The sequence below is a fragment of the Electrophorus electricus genome, chromosome 2 (genome assembly GCF_041902795.1).
Source record: "Electrophorus electricus isolate QZ-2024a chromosome 2, ASM4190279v1, whole genome shotgun sequence".
Taxonomy (NCBI): domain Eukaryota; kingdom Metazoa; phylum Chordata; class Actinopteri; order Gymnotiformes; family Gymnotidae; genus Electrophorus; species Electrophorus electricus.
In genome coordinates, this window is record NC_137498.1 from 11,401,614 (window position 1) to 11,417,455 (window position 15,842).

The window sequence follows — 15,842 nt, forward strand, 5'->3', positions numbered from 1 at the left end:
ACAGAGTTCAGCTGGGTACTGCTCACTCTCCAGGAAATCTCTCTCTCCTCATATCACACCTGACTGAAGGGGATTGGGGAGTGTACAGGTGTCATCTTAAAAGGAGAGAATATAAAGACACCGTACTCACCGTTAAATCTCTATCAAGCACAGTGATAATGTCATCATTAGACTGAACCCACAACCTTTGACTGTTCCAGACTTTCTGTGTTAAGCCATGTTTAGAGCAGTACTTTAACCAGATGTTACTCAAATGCACCACCATGTTGTAATGAATGCCATTAGGGTTGCAAGCAGTCAGCACTGAGGTAGTAGATGACAATTTTAATTTTAGATTAAAACTGGAGCTATGAACTTACTTGAGCCGTTAACACACGTAATACATAAAATTCTCTCTGAACAAGCTTCTCTCACTTCTCCATTCTGAGAGTGTAGGGATCACTGCAGAAAATCACTCCAGATGAAGCATCTGGGTCAAAGCATTTAGGTGGTGTCATTTTGCTTTTTATTTGAAATCGAAAGCCTACCCCAAACTAGCAAGGCCTCCTGTTGGGTCTACATGAGCTTATGGAGGGTGTCTGTGGTGGTTCAGTCTGCAGTCTGGCAGGGAACGTGGAGATGGAGAACGTCACTGCTTACTTGGTCCTGCAGCCCTGCTCCTGACTCGGTCCTGCTGCCCTGCTCCTGCACTGACCCGCACGCCAGACCTGAGAGGTTACACTGTGCCAGGCACAATTCAACCAGAAACACGTGGAGTGAGAGTGAACAGTACAGAAACAGAATTCACCTGTACTGCTCACTCTCCAGGAAATCTCTCTCTACTCATATCACACCTGACCAAGGAGGATGGCGGGCTGTACTTATGCAATCATAAAGGAGCTCAAAACAGATACATCAGGCTCAATGTACAACGTAAAACATATAATATATATCAGTGGGCTTGTATGTTTAAAAATGCCCATAAAAAGTATAACTTTTTAAACATAGCATAGCTTTTAAATAATGACTAGAGATAATGTGTGCAATATGGCTCAGGGCCAACTGTCTCCTAAATGAGTAAAAGGATTATTTCATCTTCATTTTCAACATTCAGAGTGGTCTTTGTGCTGCACCACCCCTCACTCCTCAGTGTTGTTACAGTCTCTCCTCAGACTCTGCCCTACATCCTCTTTGCTTTGGTCACCGTGATCTTCCACCATATCATCGTGGCTGTGGTCTACTGTACCAAGAGGACCAAAGATACAAACAACATAAACAAGCTGTTGTAGTATCACTACGCCTCCTGAAATTAAGAATTCATCATCCATTTTACCTCAGCATCAGTTCCTGCCACACTGATGGAGATGGAACAGACAACAGACATTAACAGGCCCACTACAGACCTACACACTTTCTCAATCGACTGTCTATGGACCTAAATACTTGATCAAGAGACCAGCTAAAGAGCTACACAACTGATTAATCTGGGTAACCCTTTATTTGGATTGTCTGCATTTAGACATTAAACAGACCATCTCCAGACTATTGACTGTTCAATGTTATGAATAGCTTATTAACCGATTCTCAACAACATGTGAGTAGAGGTTTATCTATCTTTCAGCATGTCTTATATTTCACCAATAGACTGCATGTTCCTTATCAACTAAAAGCAAGGAATTATAGTATAGATAGGATAGGTGAATAGATGTTGCGAATAACCATCAAAGTATCTGTAGAGATTGTATAGCCTGCACTGTATAGATGAACAACTGTTCAATTAATTTTTATTGAAATTTAAAGTTCAGTTACATTACATTGTAAAGCTATAAATGAGACATTGCAGTTCCTGAGGAGTATTATATTTATTAACATTTTTACCTTCTCCGGTAAAGTATTGTTTTGATAGTTCCTCTTTTTTTTATACACTGTTTATACACTATTTTTAAACATGTATTAAGCATTGTTAGATTAATAGTCCATCAAAATGAAATTCTCTTTTAGTCCTCCAGATGGCACTGTTTCTGCGTGGTGAGGCCAAGGTTTCTGACAGAGTGTAGAGGACAACAGTCACCTGGAACATACAGCCGCTTTAACTTTGTTCGGACAATTCAGTCTGTCGTTGTAGACATTTCGTTAGTAGTCTATAGACTGTCAACTTAGCCAGTTTAGCTTTCATTTTAGTACTCGATGCACTGCTTCTGGTGTGAAATGAGCTTAAGTTGTTGGCCTATGTTGTTGTAAAAATGTCTTTATTAGATCAACTTGTTGGAAGTTCAGATGTAATACTTTGCAGATGTAAGTTTAGAGGTAACTTTTATAGTCTCTTAGCTCTTCAGAAAATCCTCCCCTACCCCCCAGCAAAGGTCAAAGTGCATTTGGTTCAACTTATCTTAAGAAAAGTTTTACTTATCATAATAAACATAAGCACTCTTACCTGTGGACTTCAAGGACTTTTTCTAATGAATAATGTTTCTCATCATTTCTTGTCATAGCATGTACAGGTAGAATGAGATGAGTGCAACACTTTTTTCTCTCAGTTACTCAGAGACTATTTGGACTAGAGCAACCACTTCTTTACATATAAAGCTTACATCTGTCTTCTAATTAGTCATGCCATTTAAAAATGATTACACATGACATCCACTTATTTATTTGAATAGAAGAAGTCAGATGTTGCAACTGACCCCAACCCTGGGGACGGTCTCAGCATAGATCAAGGACGGTTGTAGTATGTTACATATACATTATTTTTACTTTTGCTTTTTGCCTCATCTTAACTAATCCCTTGGCTTCAGGCTTCTCCCTTTTTTTAGGAAGTGGGAATAAGATTGGTGTGAGAGATGGTGAAGTCCAGGTCCAATGGCCCTGACTATATATGAGACTCTTCCCAGAATACTGAAGGGAACTCCTCAGAATACTGAAGGCCTCCTCCTCACTTTTGGTGTAGCCTACTGAAAACAAAGTGAACACAATGTCTGCTTTTATATGATTTATTCACTTATTCACGTTATGCCACCCCCCGCACGCAGGTATAAGAAAATACAAATATTTTGTTTGTTGTGACAGCCCAAGTTCCGCAAGGCAAGGAGCAGGAAGCACAGACGTCTCTTGACGAAGACATGCATTTATTAAACGACCATTAACACCAACCTGAGCACGAACAAAGACCCACAACCACTCCAGTGACAGATGTGTTTAAATACGTTCATAAATGATGCAAGTACAAAGGGGCAGGTGTGCTGGACTGTATTGAAGAGTGTGTACGGTGTGTATCAGCAGTCCTGCTGTAGCCGTGTGTAGTGTGTGGAACTCAGTAAGAATGCAGGTGTGTGTTTATCTGCTCCTTGCTGCTGATGGTGAGTGTGACTTTCTCTCTACTTCTGTAGATCATCAAATATCTACTCAGTAGCTACTTTATAAGAAACACAGAAAACATCTAGCAGGAGTCCAGTTAGAGACGACATCTCATATATTTCTGATAACGTATAAGGGGCACTCCATGTTATCTGAATATATAAGGTAGAGTTTGAACACTTACGATTTGCTTTTTAGACTGCCATCAGTCGTAAATCTTGAAATCAATGTATTATTGTGGTGCAGTTAAATCTCATGCATATCAGCTGCAGCACTCAGGCTAGAGTATAATAGAGCGAAGTACGTAATCGTTATACTGTGATAAATCTTAGAGTAAATCTTACTCTCAACAATCCCTCTACTAGTTAAAGGAAGTAACAGTATAGCGTAACTTACAAGTATGTAAAAGATAATTAGGCTTTCTGCATATAATAATGTGCTTAAAGCAATTCACTGTGTGCTTGAGATAGTTAAGCCATGTCAAAAAGAAAATAAATGTTGAATTTTTAATTTGAAACACACATGTGCTGAAGACATTGATAGTGAAGGACTTCAACTGGTGTAGCTGAAGGCTGTACACTGGAACATCACAGGATCACAGAGATCACTGTATACGCAGGAGATCCAGTACTGCTGCCCTGTTCCTGCACTGATATACACACCAGAGCTGAGAGCTTCACCTGGTATAAATACAACACAGACAGAAACACATGGGAAGTGATCTCCAGTGAGAGTGAACAGTACAGAAACAGAGTTCATACTTATAACTGACCACACTTTTCTATTCTTGCAGAGGCTCCACATAAACCTGTAAATCTTACTGCAGTGGACACTGACACATCAAGTCCAACAGCTTCAACTAAACCTACTACTACAATGACATCTCCAAATGGTTAGAAGTTATTAATTTCATCAACTACTACTGATGGTAAGATACATTTTTTTAATAGTATTCTCCAATCAACACCATAAAATGATTCCCCACTAAATACTACTACTACTAACAATAATAATAGTAAGTGACATCAACAATATATCTTAATGCAGTTCACTTCATATAGGATACTGTAAGGGTTGGCACCAGGCCAAGGCCCCTCCGGCCACCAGAGGGAGGCCTCAAGTCAACCACACCACTAATCAGGTTTAACACCCAACAGCTGGGTTAGACCTAATAAAAGCCCCATGACCCAGTCATTCAGAGCTGGTTGTTTGCTAAATATTTGAGCCAAGCTCCTAGCTGGTAACGTCAGGTATTGAGGTCTGTGAGCCTTCCTGCTACACCTCACTTCTTATCTGTGAGGGTGTTTGTGTTTTTACACCTCCCCTCTCCAGTTTTCCCTCTTGAGTCTGTCTCTCTCCCAAGGCTTCCCTTAGCCATTCAAGTTGTTTTCTGGTCTTGTTTGGGAAATTTTAGTTTGGTTTTCCTCAGTGCATCGGGGTTGCCATATCTTCCCGTTATGTCCTTTGTTCTCCCTTTTTCCATGCTTGGCATGGTGTTTAGTTTTTTTCCTTTTCTTTTACCTAATCCAAGATCTAACTGTTTTGGACAGGGGCACACCATGGTTAGAGCGTGGTTGCTCACCCAGTAGGCTATTGGTGTCATCACTTAGATGAGCTGGGTTCAAGCCTGCTTTACATATATGTTCTTGAACTGTTTTACAGATGATCTTTCCTACAAAGGGCCATACTGATAGATACTTTGTTTCCTAGCATTCATACGTGACTCTACACTGGATCCTACTTTTCAAAGCCCTATTAATATGATCAGTTAATTATTCATGTTGTGTTTATGACCTGATTATATATAATGTTGCATTCAGAATGTGATTGTGTTTATTTTTGATGGGGTGTGATGTTGTGGTGTTTTTTCATGGTGCTTTTATTACCCAGTTTGATTTTTTTATTTTTTTTTTTTAAACTACCCTTCAGGAATTTCTGCTCAAGCTTACTGTGGCCTGCACAGTGTTGTATTCCCAAAGCCTGAGAAGCTGAAGACAGACCTGGTAGCTGTGAAAGAAACACACCACCTAATGGTGGCATGTTATGGTGAAACTGATGAAGACACTGAAGAGCCATATGAGGATGTCACCACAGATGCTTCAACAGATGATGAATTCTAGACTCCATCCTGTCCACTGCATTTACCACATTAATTTCAAATCTGTATGCCTATATAATACATATAATGACGTTTTTATCCTTGTCTCTTTGTAGCTAGGTTGTTTGGTTGGGTGTTCTTTATAGGCTATAAGAAAATTAAAAAATGTATGCTAACCTTATTTCTTTTCAGAAGTAATTAACCTTTGTGAAGATGTGATCAAAACGTTGTGTTATAAAGCACATATTGGAATAACCCCTGTAAAACCATGTGCAGGTTATTTTGGGGCTACAATCCTGCACTTTTAAAAAAATATATTTGTAAAAAATAATAAACCATTTGAATCAGTAATGAATGGAGCATTTAATTCTGTTTGTCTAGTTTCTCAATTTCATAATATAAGCATATATTATGCAAGAAAGTGTTTGCATAACTGCGTAGCCTTGGTACTGAAACACCAGAGTAAAGATAAGCTGTTTTGTTGAACATTGTATTGTGATCAATAAGCCTAATTTTCAGTTAAAATTGTATAATTTCTTAAGAATTTATTATTGTTGTTGTTTAGGTTGCATTTTGATCCTTAATGAGTGTTCAAATGACTTTGGATTATAACGAATACAGAGTGAGTGAATTGTACCTATGTGGAATGATTACTAATTAATTAATATACAGTTTACATGTATAGGTTATATTTACTTTATTTCGATTTTTTAATCTGAGCCTGATAAAATGACAGCATAAAGAGGGGGAAATTATTTTAAAATGTGATTTCTGATATGAGACTATAATGTCATTTCAGCTGCACTTTTTTCATTGTTCTAAACAACCACTGAACAGAATTTAGCGCTCCATTATGTCATAATGTGTGTCATTCTATTTCTGACCCCAGATCAGTTTATTGAGTGGATTTGCCGATGACGATCATTTTAGACAAAACATCAACAGAGACTACAAACAATTCTTCACGCATAAGAGGTACTGAGAAACGAAAACAAAACGTAAGTAGAATTTAATTTTATCTACAAAGGCAGATACTAAATATTTGATAAGGGAATCGTATTATAAACAAGTAGCCAATATGCGAATTTAAAATGAGAACACACATTTTAATGATGGAGAACTTTTGACTGAACGGAGAACTAATTAGTGGGCTGATAGTGAGCTCCCCGCCCCACTAGTCACGTGGTACGGCCCGCCGCCTGCAGTGGGAGTTCATGGTCTTGTGTGAAACCACGACTATGTAGTCACACACACCTGCACCGGGTTATTCTCCTAATGTTTGTGTGTGTTTAAAACCCCGGTTGGTGTGTGCATCCCTGTCGGTCTGTGTTGTCGCTAATGTTCACGTACGTGGTGCACTTTATGTTTGTAAGCTGTGTTCAAAATATTCGTCGCTGAAAATATTCGGGTAACCGAACTCCATAAGATGAAATACGTTGACTGAGACAAGGGAAAATGACTTCTGCGCTTGTTTTAGAAAAGCGTCTGTAAGACCACGAGTGTGGCCATTATGCACTGTCGGACAACAGGCAAATTTTGATTCACATTTGTAACATTTTAAAAGAAATTGAGCTACGGGTGGCCATTTGTCCTGTTATATAATTATATAAAACAATAAAATCTATAGGCTTTGATTTCTCATTTCCATAGAGTTATGAAACTAGGCTACAAAAGTAATTCTGTGCACAAATGCATGTAAAATAAGCCTTGTTTTATAGAAAATTGTGTTGTAATCAAAGCCTAATTTTCAGTTCAAATTCAATTACTTCTTAGGAATAAAGCTTTAATTAAAAAAAAAAATATATATATATATATATATATATATATATATTTATAAATATATATATATATTAGTTGTCCAAAAACACATACAAACTGTTGACTTTTTAAAAGCAATAAACCGGCTTTATTATCGTTCAATACAATAGAGCTTTCTTCTCTCCTTTCTAGATGCCAAGGGACAACTTCATTACTAATATCATTACCAGAAGATACAAGAGTCATAGAGACCCTGCTACCATTGCTGGGTTTAAGCAGCATTACTCGGCCAAACTAGAAGAAAGTGTAAGTGTCTACATCATTTTATACTATAATTTTAATGATTTATATAGACTGTATCCACAATTTTATTTATTTAGCCTTCACACTTTCCTGACTTGTACAGATGGTAGTCCAAAATATGCTGTCCATTAGTGGAGTTTCCACTGCCCAGGCGTGGTCAATGGATGATTCATTTCCTTTACAATTCATCACTGATTATTTCTCATTTCTCACCCAAGAAACAGGAGGACTGTAAGGAGGTTCGTACCATCCGGAGCAGAACTGCTGAACACTTTATGATCATAGAGTCAACAGAAGAGATTTGCTCTTTGGACCACAACGCCCATGTAGAAGGTGCAGATGTACTTTCTTGAATAAATCTAGCTTTCCATTAAGAACACACAGTAGGACATGATGTTTGTTCACTTTAAATATGTGCCTGTACTTTATTATGTAATTGCATTTTTATTGATTTTTTTGGGAAAAAAAACATCTGTAGATGTAAGAGAGGATCTCGGTGGAGTAGGGGAATCTATTACAGAGGCAGTCAAAGTGGAGAACACCCCAGCTGGTGAGTAGCATCAAAGCACCACATCAATAATCAGAGTTTACATACATCCACTCCATGGACACCAGTTTAAAAATTCTACTTTTATTTCAAATATAAAGGCTCAGAATGCAAGAAGTTGAAGAGAGTACGCATCTTCTTCAGACGAGGATGGCAGGCTATAAAAAGCACCTTGTCCTGTGCCAAGCGCTCCAACAAAATTAGCCCTATTCTTTAACTTTTCCGAGCTATTTTCACCAATTTATTTTGTATTTCTTTTTTCCTTTCATTTTCTGAAATAACATCTTTTGACTTTTGATTTATTTTTGATTAATAAACTTTACTTCATGCAAAGATATAGTCTGTTTGCATTCTGGACCTTTTAATCATATTTTTCATTCTAAGACCAGCCAGGTTATGATTCTCATTTGGCCAAATAAATCTTGAATGATTCAACTCACTTTAAGAACATTTTTAGATTATCACATATATGTACAGTTTCATGTCACTCAGCATTAAGAAAGAATTTCACACTCACCTTTAGTGAGAGGAAGTACAGTAAAGAGAAAACACAAACTGAGTATCCTTGTCTCTATGGAAACACCACTGACTTCTCAGCACACACTGACAACTCTACACCCAGATCTCCACTACCACTGTGGACACACACTGACTCCAGAACTCTCACAGCATTACTTCAGTACTCCAGACCCTAATGTCCACCCAACAGAGAGGAACTGGGAACAAATGAACTTGGCCAGAGCTCTTATGTTTCTTTTCAAGTTCACATCACCAGCTTTACAGAAACATACAAAACCACAAACAGTGCCATCATGTCCTTTGACCTGTGAGGACTCTGGTTGTTTCTTCCTTTGTGACGTATCCCACAACCCCACACTGACCATGATGCTGCATCTGTGAAACCATATAGGAGACACACATGCTCATTATAAAGCAAAGGGGGTGGAGTCTGATGTAGAGGAGAGAAACAAACAGACATATTATCCCCTCACTCTTATTCTCAAACTCCTCTTTCTAAGTTTATAGTTTTAAAATGCAGTTTATAGAGTTAATCACCTCAAAGCTTGCGCATATACAAATTTTTGCATTACTTTTTCATGGCTTCATATATTTTATGTTTGCACTATATTATGATGTCCTGTGTACTTAATATTTTATTCATTGTATCAAATTTGTTTTATTGGTAAATATACGTTGAACTATTATGCACTGTCACTACAGAATGCTGTCTGCTTTATGTCTCCAGAGACTATAAGCATGCAAACAGAAATACCCACACCCACGCATACACATACACACACACACACACACACACACACACACACACACATACACACATTCAAGAATTTCTAGATAGTGAGAGGACCTGCTTTTTGTTTGCTTTTTCAGTTTCCACATCACAATAATTTGTTGTGGACCATTGCTTATGCAGAAAAGTTCTTTAAGATTTTTTGTGAGTAATATGAAGTTCTGGATTTACTGAAAGAATAATAAAAAAAAAAAAACCTGCATTACTCAAAATAAAAACCTATTTGAACTTTGATAAACTCTATTAATCACCCTTTGAACATAGACATGGTTTGGGTAGTACATGAGCAGTCCCTTTTCTCAGTGAAGTACTGACATCTCTCCTCACAGTACACAATATTCCCCAAATTATCAGTAACCATACCAGTCCTACACATACTAAACCTGTTTTGTACTAAATTAAATTCAAACTGGACCTGCCATTGAGAGCCTAGTTCTAGTTTAAGTTTGTGTTTAAAACATCATCCTTTATCCCAATTTCACATTAGAATAGACCCACCAGACAGAGTTGTACTGTTTTGATGATTAAACTACACTTTACAGAATAAATGTAGTATTTTGTACTATTTCTAGCTAGAAACCACTGATAAGCCTGTCATGGCATAAGGCAAGAAATAGACTAGAAGGAAACTGAGCTTGTGAGTGTGTGACCACAGCTCAGCTGCAGAGGTGTCGAAGCAGCACGGTTGTCACTTCTGGTCTAAAATGGGCTTTAGATTCTGATCGGGTATCCGCTGCCCACTGGTTGGAACTGTGAGAAATGAAACCACAGCAGACGTCAGACATCCTGAGCTCTCAGACCAGAACAGTCTCCTTCTTCTGGGGCGTTTATAAGGTGTTTTGAGAGCAAAATGTTTATTGACTTTAAAAACTGCACATATTCACATTAAGATGCCATACACATATCAAATACTTTTCTACCACAATTTAGTCCACAAACCATATTTTTCTCACACCACTAAGATTAAGAACACTGCTTGTATGTTATATATGATGTATTCACTGAGCTGAGTTATTTCATGACACAAGTATTTACATGAAAGTAGGGTCATACACTACCGTGACTGCAGACATTAGCATTAGGGTGTTTGTACAGCAGTAGACAAACAGGGAATATCTGGGAACAATTATTGGGAGGGGTAAGAGACAAAACTCACATGAAACACATGTCAAGGAGCAGAGCAGGGGAGGAGCTACAAACTAAAACATACAAAAGCACATGGAGACAAAGACGTACTAAAGCAATAACATGTAATTGTCTTCTACTCTTTACTACAGTGTAGCCTATAGAAACGTATACCAGGAAATATAGGACAATTATATTTTAACTATATTAAAAAGTACACAGACTTCATAAGATGGAATCATACGATATGTAGAAATATTTAATAATTATTTGTTAAGAAATACATTTTTCCAGTTCTACCTGAAAAAAGGCAGCTTGCTTAAATAACATTTTTATATTAACAAATAAATGTATAATTTAATGCAATTCAGCATTAAAAGAGAATTTCACACTCACTTTCAGTTAAGAGAAGACACAAACTCAGCAGCATTGTCACTATGGAAACACCAGCACACACTGACATCTCTACACCCAGAACTCCACTACCACTGTAGACACAGACTGACTCCAGAGATCAGTCCAGAACTCTCTCAGCAGTACTTCACTGAGGTCCACAAGGATGTCACTACAGTAATGTAGTGTCTTGTGAGTCCTGAGAACACCTGAGGTCTGTTTTTTCATTGTGTAGTTTCACAGAGCCCACAGGGCCCCTGGTGCCTCTGTGAACTAGACATGCATGTTGTGGTTTCAGTGTGTGGGGGAAGAAAGAGGAGGCTTGAGAAACCACCAGAAGGCTGAAAAAGCCTCCTTGTTGACAACTTGCCATTAAAGCAGCCATGTAACACAGCCAGTCTACTAGTGGACAAAATCTGCATATGCTACTTATAGTGTAGCCATAACACTTTATAAACATAAAATACATAAATACATAAAATCAGCAATAGAGTGTAAATATAAAGTGTATACACAGCAAACATCACAGAGCATAAATACATAAAATCAGCAATAGTGGGGTTGTTTTTTGGTAATGAATGGTGTTTCAAACTATGGATGTTTATGTCCCCTCCACCACAAATCCTTTTTTCTTGTATTAAAGTGTAAACATTTGTATTATTCTATTTATTGTGTATTTGAAAGATATTTGACAAGCCAGTTAAACAGAGCCTGGGTGATCAGTTATAATTAGACTCTGCCTTTGATATGAGCCGTTACACTTAATACTAAAAATTGCTGGTTAAAACCTCAAGGACCAAAACCACGACTAACAGCTCGCTCAGATCACGTGTTTCTTTTTAAAAACAGCTCAGCTAGCACAGAGGTTTAAATCTAGTCATTGCGGCCCCCAGTAACATGATTATTTATCATGTTCCTGTGTCTCATACACCTTCAATTGGGCCCAATCACATTTCACCCCTTGACCCTACCACTTAGCACTGGCCCTCCATATGCAGTGTTCATGAGTAGGGGTTGGGTGTCTGATAGAGGGCTAGGGTGAGGTCTTAGGGCTAAATGGCCCTCCAAACTGAGGGTTTTCAGAGTCACACTTCAAATTGAGCATTAAGAGAAATTTCTCAGAATCCCTTGTGAATCATTGAAAAAATGGATGCAGAAGCAAGGGGAAAGATTTCAACCACTAGCCTTTGTAACTCAGTCCCAAGGGGCAAGATGACACTTGAAAACAAGGGGTAGGAGGAAAAATGAGAGGGGATTTGGCCTTGGTAAAAATCTAAGCACTAAATCTAAGAATAAAATGGTTTAAAACATATTACTTTTAATATGCATGGTTTTACCTAATCCTAGAGATATATAATAAAGTTAAGATATCTGTTACAGGACAAGGGGGTTTTCAGATCCAGTACAGACATTAAGTAATATAAGATCAAATACATTTGAAAAAAGAACAAAACTTTTTACTCTCTAATGCACCATCTTAAAAAAAAAAAGATCCCCTCTAAAATCCTCAATATCAGACCTAGCTACCATACATTTTACATTCTTTAAATGGAGAACAGCATTTTGAAGTCTGATTTCTGACTCAGTTACTGTTCAAATGGACAAACTACAACTGTATACATATTTTTACAAAAATGGCCCATCCAGTTACTGGCTTAGACACAGCGTTAGTGTAATTCTTATTACTTTATCTGACACTAAATCAAAGGTGATAAATCTGATTTTGAACCCTGACAGACTCAGAAGGGCCTGGATGTTGCACCAACTGCTGTGATCAGATCATCATAGTGAATCAACATACAAGACAACACACTGGGAAAGAACTCAAAACTGATTTATAAATGAATCACAGGACAGTTAGAGAGTTTGGAGCTTAATGTACGTCTGTCACATCGCTATGTCTGTTTTAGAATTACAGAGTTCCATATGACTTAAGTAATACGTGTATGAAACACTGATACATATGACAAACATCCCTAATGTTATAACTGCCCCTGATTTGTGTGCTACAGACTGCCATGATTGGTTTGTCAAAACAAATGAAGACCCATTCAAATATCACTCAACAACTTTATTTCCATTCAGATGCCTGGGTTTGTGTACATCTGTATTCATTATGCCATCAGAAATAATCCAACAGTCTGTTACTTTTTCTCATATCTGGTGTAAGGGAACTGGACTAAGTCTGAAAGGAGCATTTAATTTTAAGTTTAATTATAGCTAAATGAAGTCCCTTCTATATGTAGCTCACTAAACTAGCACAACATTTAGCCTTCCATTGCTCCGAGATAATACAGAGACGTGACTATATTTGTTGCTAATTGATATGAGAGAGAATTCAGTAGCACTCCCATCGTACTGCTGACTAGACTGTGTGGGAGACTTCTACCACTACACAGTGGGGTTGGTTATCTTTCCCATGAACAGGATACTCCTGATGTTCTTCTCCACAATGAAGACTAGGAACGGTCTGTTGACTTCTGTTTTGAAAAGCAATGACAAGGGCATGAATTCAAGAGTAGTTGCAGCTGCAGCCTGAGTGCCCTGCTCATCCACGCTGAGGACGGCCTTGTGCAGGACCTGTGGGGAAGGACCAATCTGGGCAGTCATTGATTGACACTTTAAAGTATGTAAGCAGTAGATGCATTAACTTCTGAACAGTACTTGGTGGACAGCAGATGGAATTTGCCTGCTGCATCTCACCAGTGTGTTGACTGGATGTAAAAACATTGTGCAGTGTGTTGATTGTAAAGTGTCCTTGGGTACTTGAAAGGCACTATACAAATGTAACTTCATATTGTGTCATATCAAGAGAGGCAAACCTAGAAATTCACTTTAAAAAAAAAAAAAATTGAGGCTCAGAGTGCAGTCAAAATTCTACTGGATATTTAAGATGGGCAGTCTATTAACAATATTTCCCACACTCATAATGTGACACTCTAGACATGACAGCATTTCTCCACATACCTTGGAAACTGCCACCTTGGCCCCCTTACTGATTCCAGAGAAGTCTGCACTGTCTGAGAATGCATCAACCATTCCCATGTCATTCAGAGTGTCCCCAAGACAGGAGGAAGCAGACACTAAGAACTTGGGCATATACAAGTCCAAAGTGCTGGAGAACAGACATGGTCAGTCAGGCAAACGCACTCTTACATGCAATAGCATAAGCAAAAATATTTATTTAATACATTTTTGTCATTGGTAACCTTGTCAGGGAGTAAAGGTTTTACTTTGTGGTAGTACTTAATATGTATAAATGAAAGTATATTTTAAAAAGCATTTCATGATACATTACATTTTGTGGACTTTGTCCTTCCAGTACTTGAGGTGATCCTTGCTGATGTGTTTCTCCACCTCCTCCATTTTTCCCTGGTCAGGCAGGACGATCATCATGGAGGCGTTTCCATTATATGGCACCATGATAACGGACGTAAAGTTGCCCTGGTCATAGTAGAAGTCATATTCACCATTTCTGTTCATCATATCCACAGACACTGTGGTGTTCTCATCCACATGAAAGTCACCTTTGCTGGTGTCCTCCACTTTAAAAGCCTCTTGCCATTTACCTGAGAGAATGAAATCCAAGACTGGTTACTGCAGATCAGGTGAAATACATGAAAAATAATTTTAATCTCTAGTGGCTTCTACTTGACTACTCTTACCTTTGAAATACATATAGTTGATGAGCATCATCACAGTGGCAGCATCCAGACTCTTGACCATATCAGTGATCATGTCCTTGGTCTTTTTGGCAATTAACTTGTTGATCTCCTGCACAGCGACTTCAGGTATCGAAAAGTCCACACTGAAGGCTTCACCTTTGTAGAAATGCTGGATGTCTTTCAGAAACTTGTCTTCAGGCTTGAAGCCTTTTTGTACAGCTGCAGCTCCTCCTATCTCCAACAGTAGGGCATCCTGGCTGTGGTCCAGCATGTGCAGAAGGTGCTCATAGCCTTCATTGACCTGATCAGCTGTGAGAGCACTGTAGTCCAGGGTGCTGAAGATTTGTGAATGGGTATCACCTTTGGCCCCCAGGGCCAGCATGGATAGAGCCATGGAGATACTCAGAGGAGAAAAGAAGATATTCTTGCCCTGGGTGTCAGGACGGCTGGACAGCTTCTTGTAGAGGGAAAAGGCAAAGTCTGCATTGTGGGGTGAGAGTTTGTGGCAGGGTTTGTCTTCTCCATCCTGGTGGGGGTGGGCTGCATCCTTGCCATGATGGAGATGTTGATGGTGATCTGCTGAATGGTCATGATCATGATCCTGGTCCTTGATGCCTACAGTCCAGTCCACTGACAGTATGAGGACAACAATGAAACAGCACTGGACATTCCCCCACATTTTAACACCTGCAGAAGCACTGCACAGATTTAAAATGTGTCACATGCAGGTTCATTTAAACAAAACTATTACATTAGAAAATAGTCAACACATGGATTTTCATAAGAGAGGTATATACGTGATAGCCTGCATGGAGACTACTTCTGAGTCTAGTCTTTAATTCAGTTTTTACATTTTTAAAGATGTAATAGATCACTGTTGAAGTGTTTGCCATTTAGTTCAAACAAGATCTGAGGAAAAAATTACTTGTATCTCCAGAATATCAGTCATCTTACAGTACATTTACTTACCATCCACGTCCTGTCAGCAGTAAACTATTGGGATTGAGTTCATACATTTTATAGCCTGTTTGGTGTAATCTGAGGTCAGTCCTTTAAACATTAACCACTGAGGGGCTGTTTCAAATAGAGCAGGAACATTGCACAGCATTTATCCTTTAGTTAACATTACTGATGCCAAAACCCCGTACGCTGGCATCGTTACCTCTGGTATTGATTCCTGTGAGGCTGTGTAGTCTCATTCCAAACTCAGCTGCTGCGGTCTTCGAATACACTAACTGATCTGTGTACATAAGTGCAGTTCTTTTTATCAGCTATACAGGATGGCAGTCTTTTTTCATATTAGCTAACATG

General features: G+C 38.5%; 1 protein-coding gene across 1 annotated transcript; it reads right to left on the minus strand.

The window, feature by feature from the left end:
* Positions 1 to 13,251: 13,251 nt before the first annotated feature.
* LOC145660208 (alpha-1-antitrypsin homolog) lies at positions 13,252 to 15,215 on the minus strand. The gene is made up of 4 exons (XM_081724408.1): positions 14,532 to 15,215; positions 14,165 to 14,435; positions 13,834 to 13,981; positions 13,252 to 13,446 (listed from the first exon to the last, which is right to left on the minus strand). The coding sequence occupies exons 1-4, from the start codon at positions 15,208 to 15,210 to the stop codon at positions 13,258 to 13,260; spliced, it is 1,287 nt and encodes a 428-aa protein (XP_081580534.1). The 5' UTR covers positions 15,211 to 15,215; the 3' UTR covers positions 13,252 to 13,257.
* Positions 15,216 to 15,842: the final 627 nt, after the last annotated feature.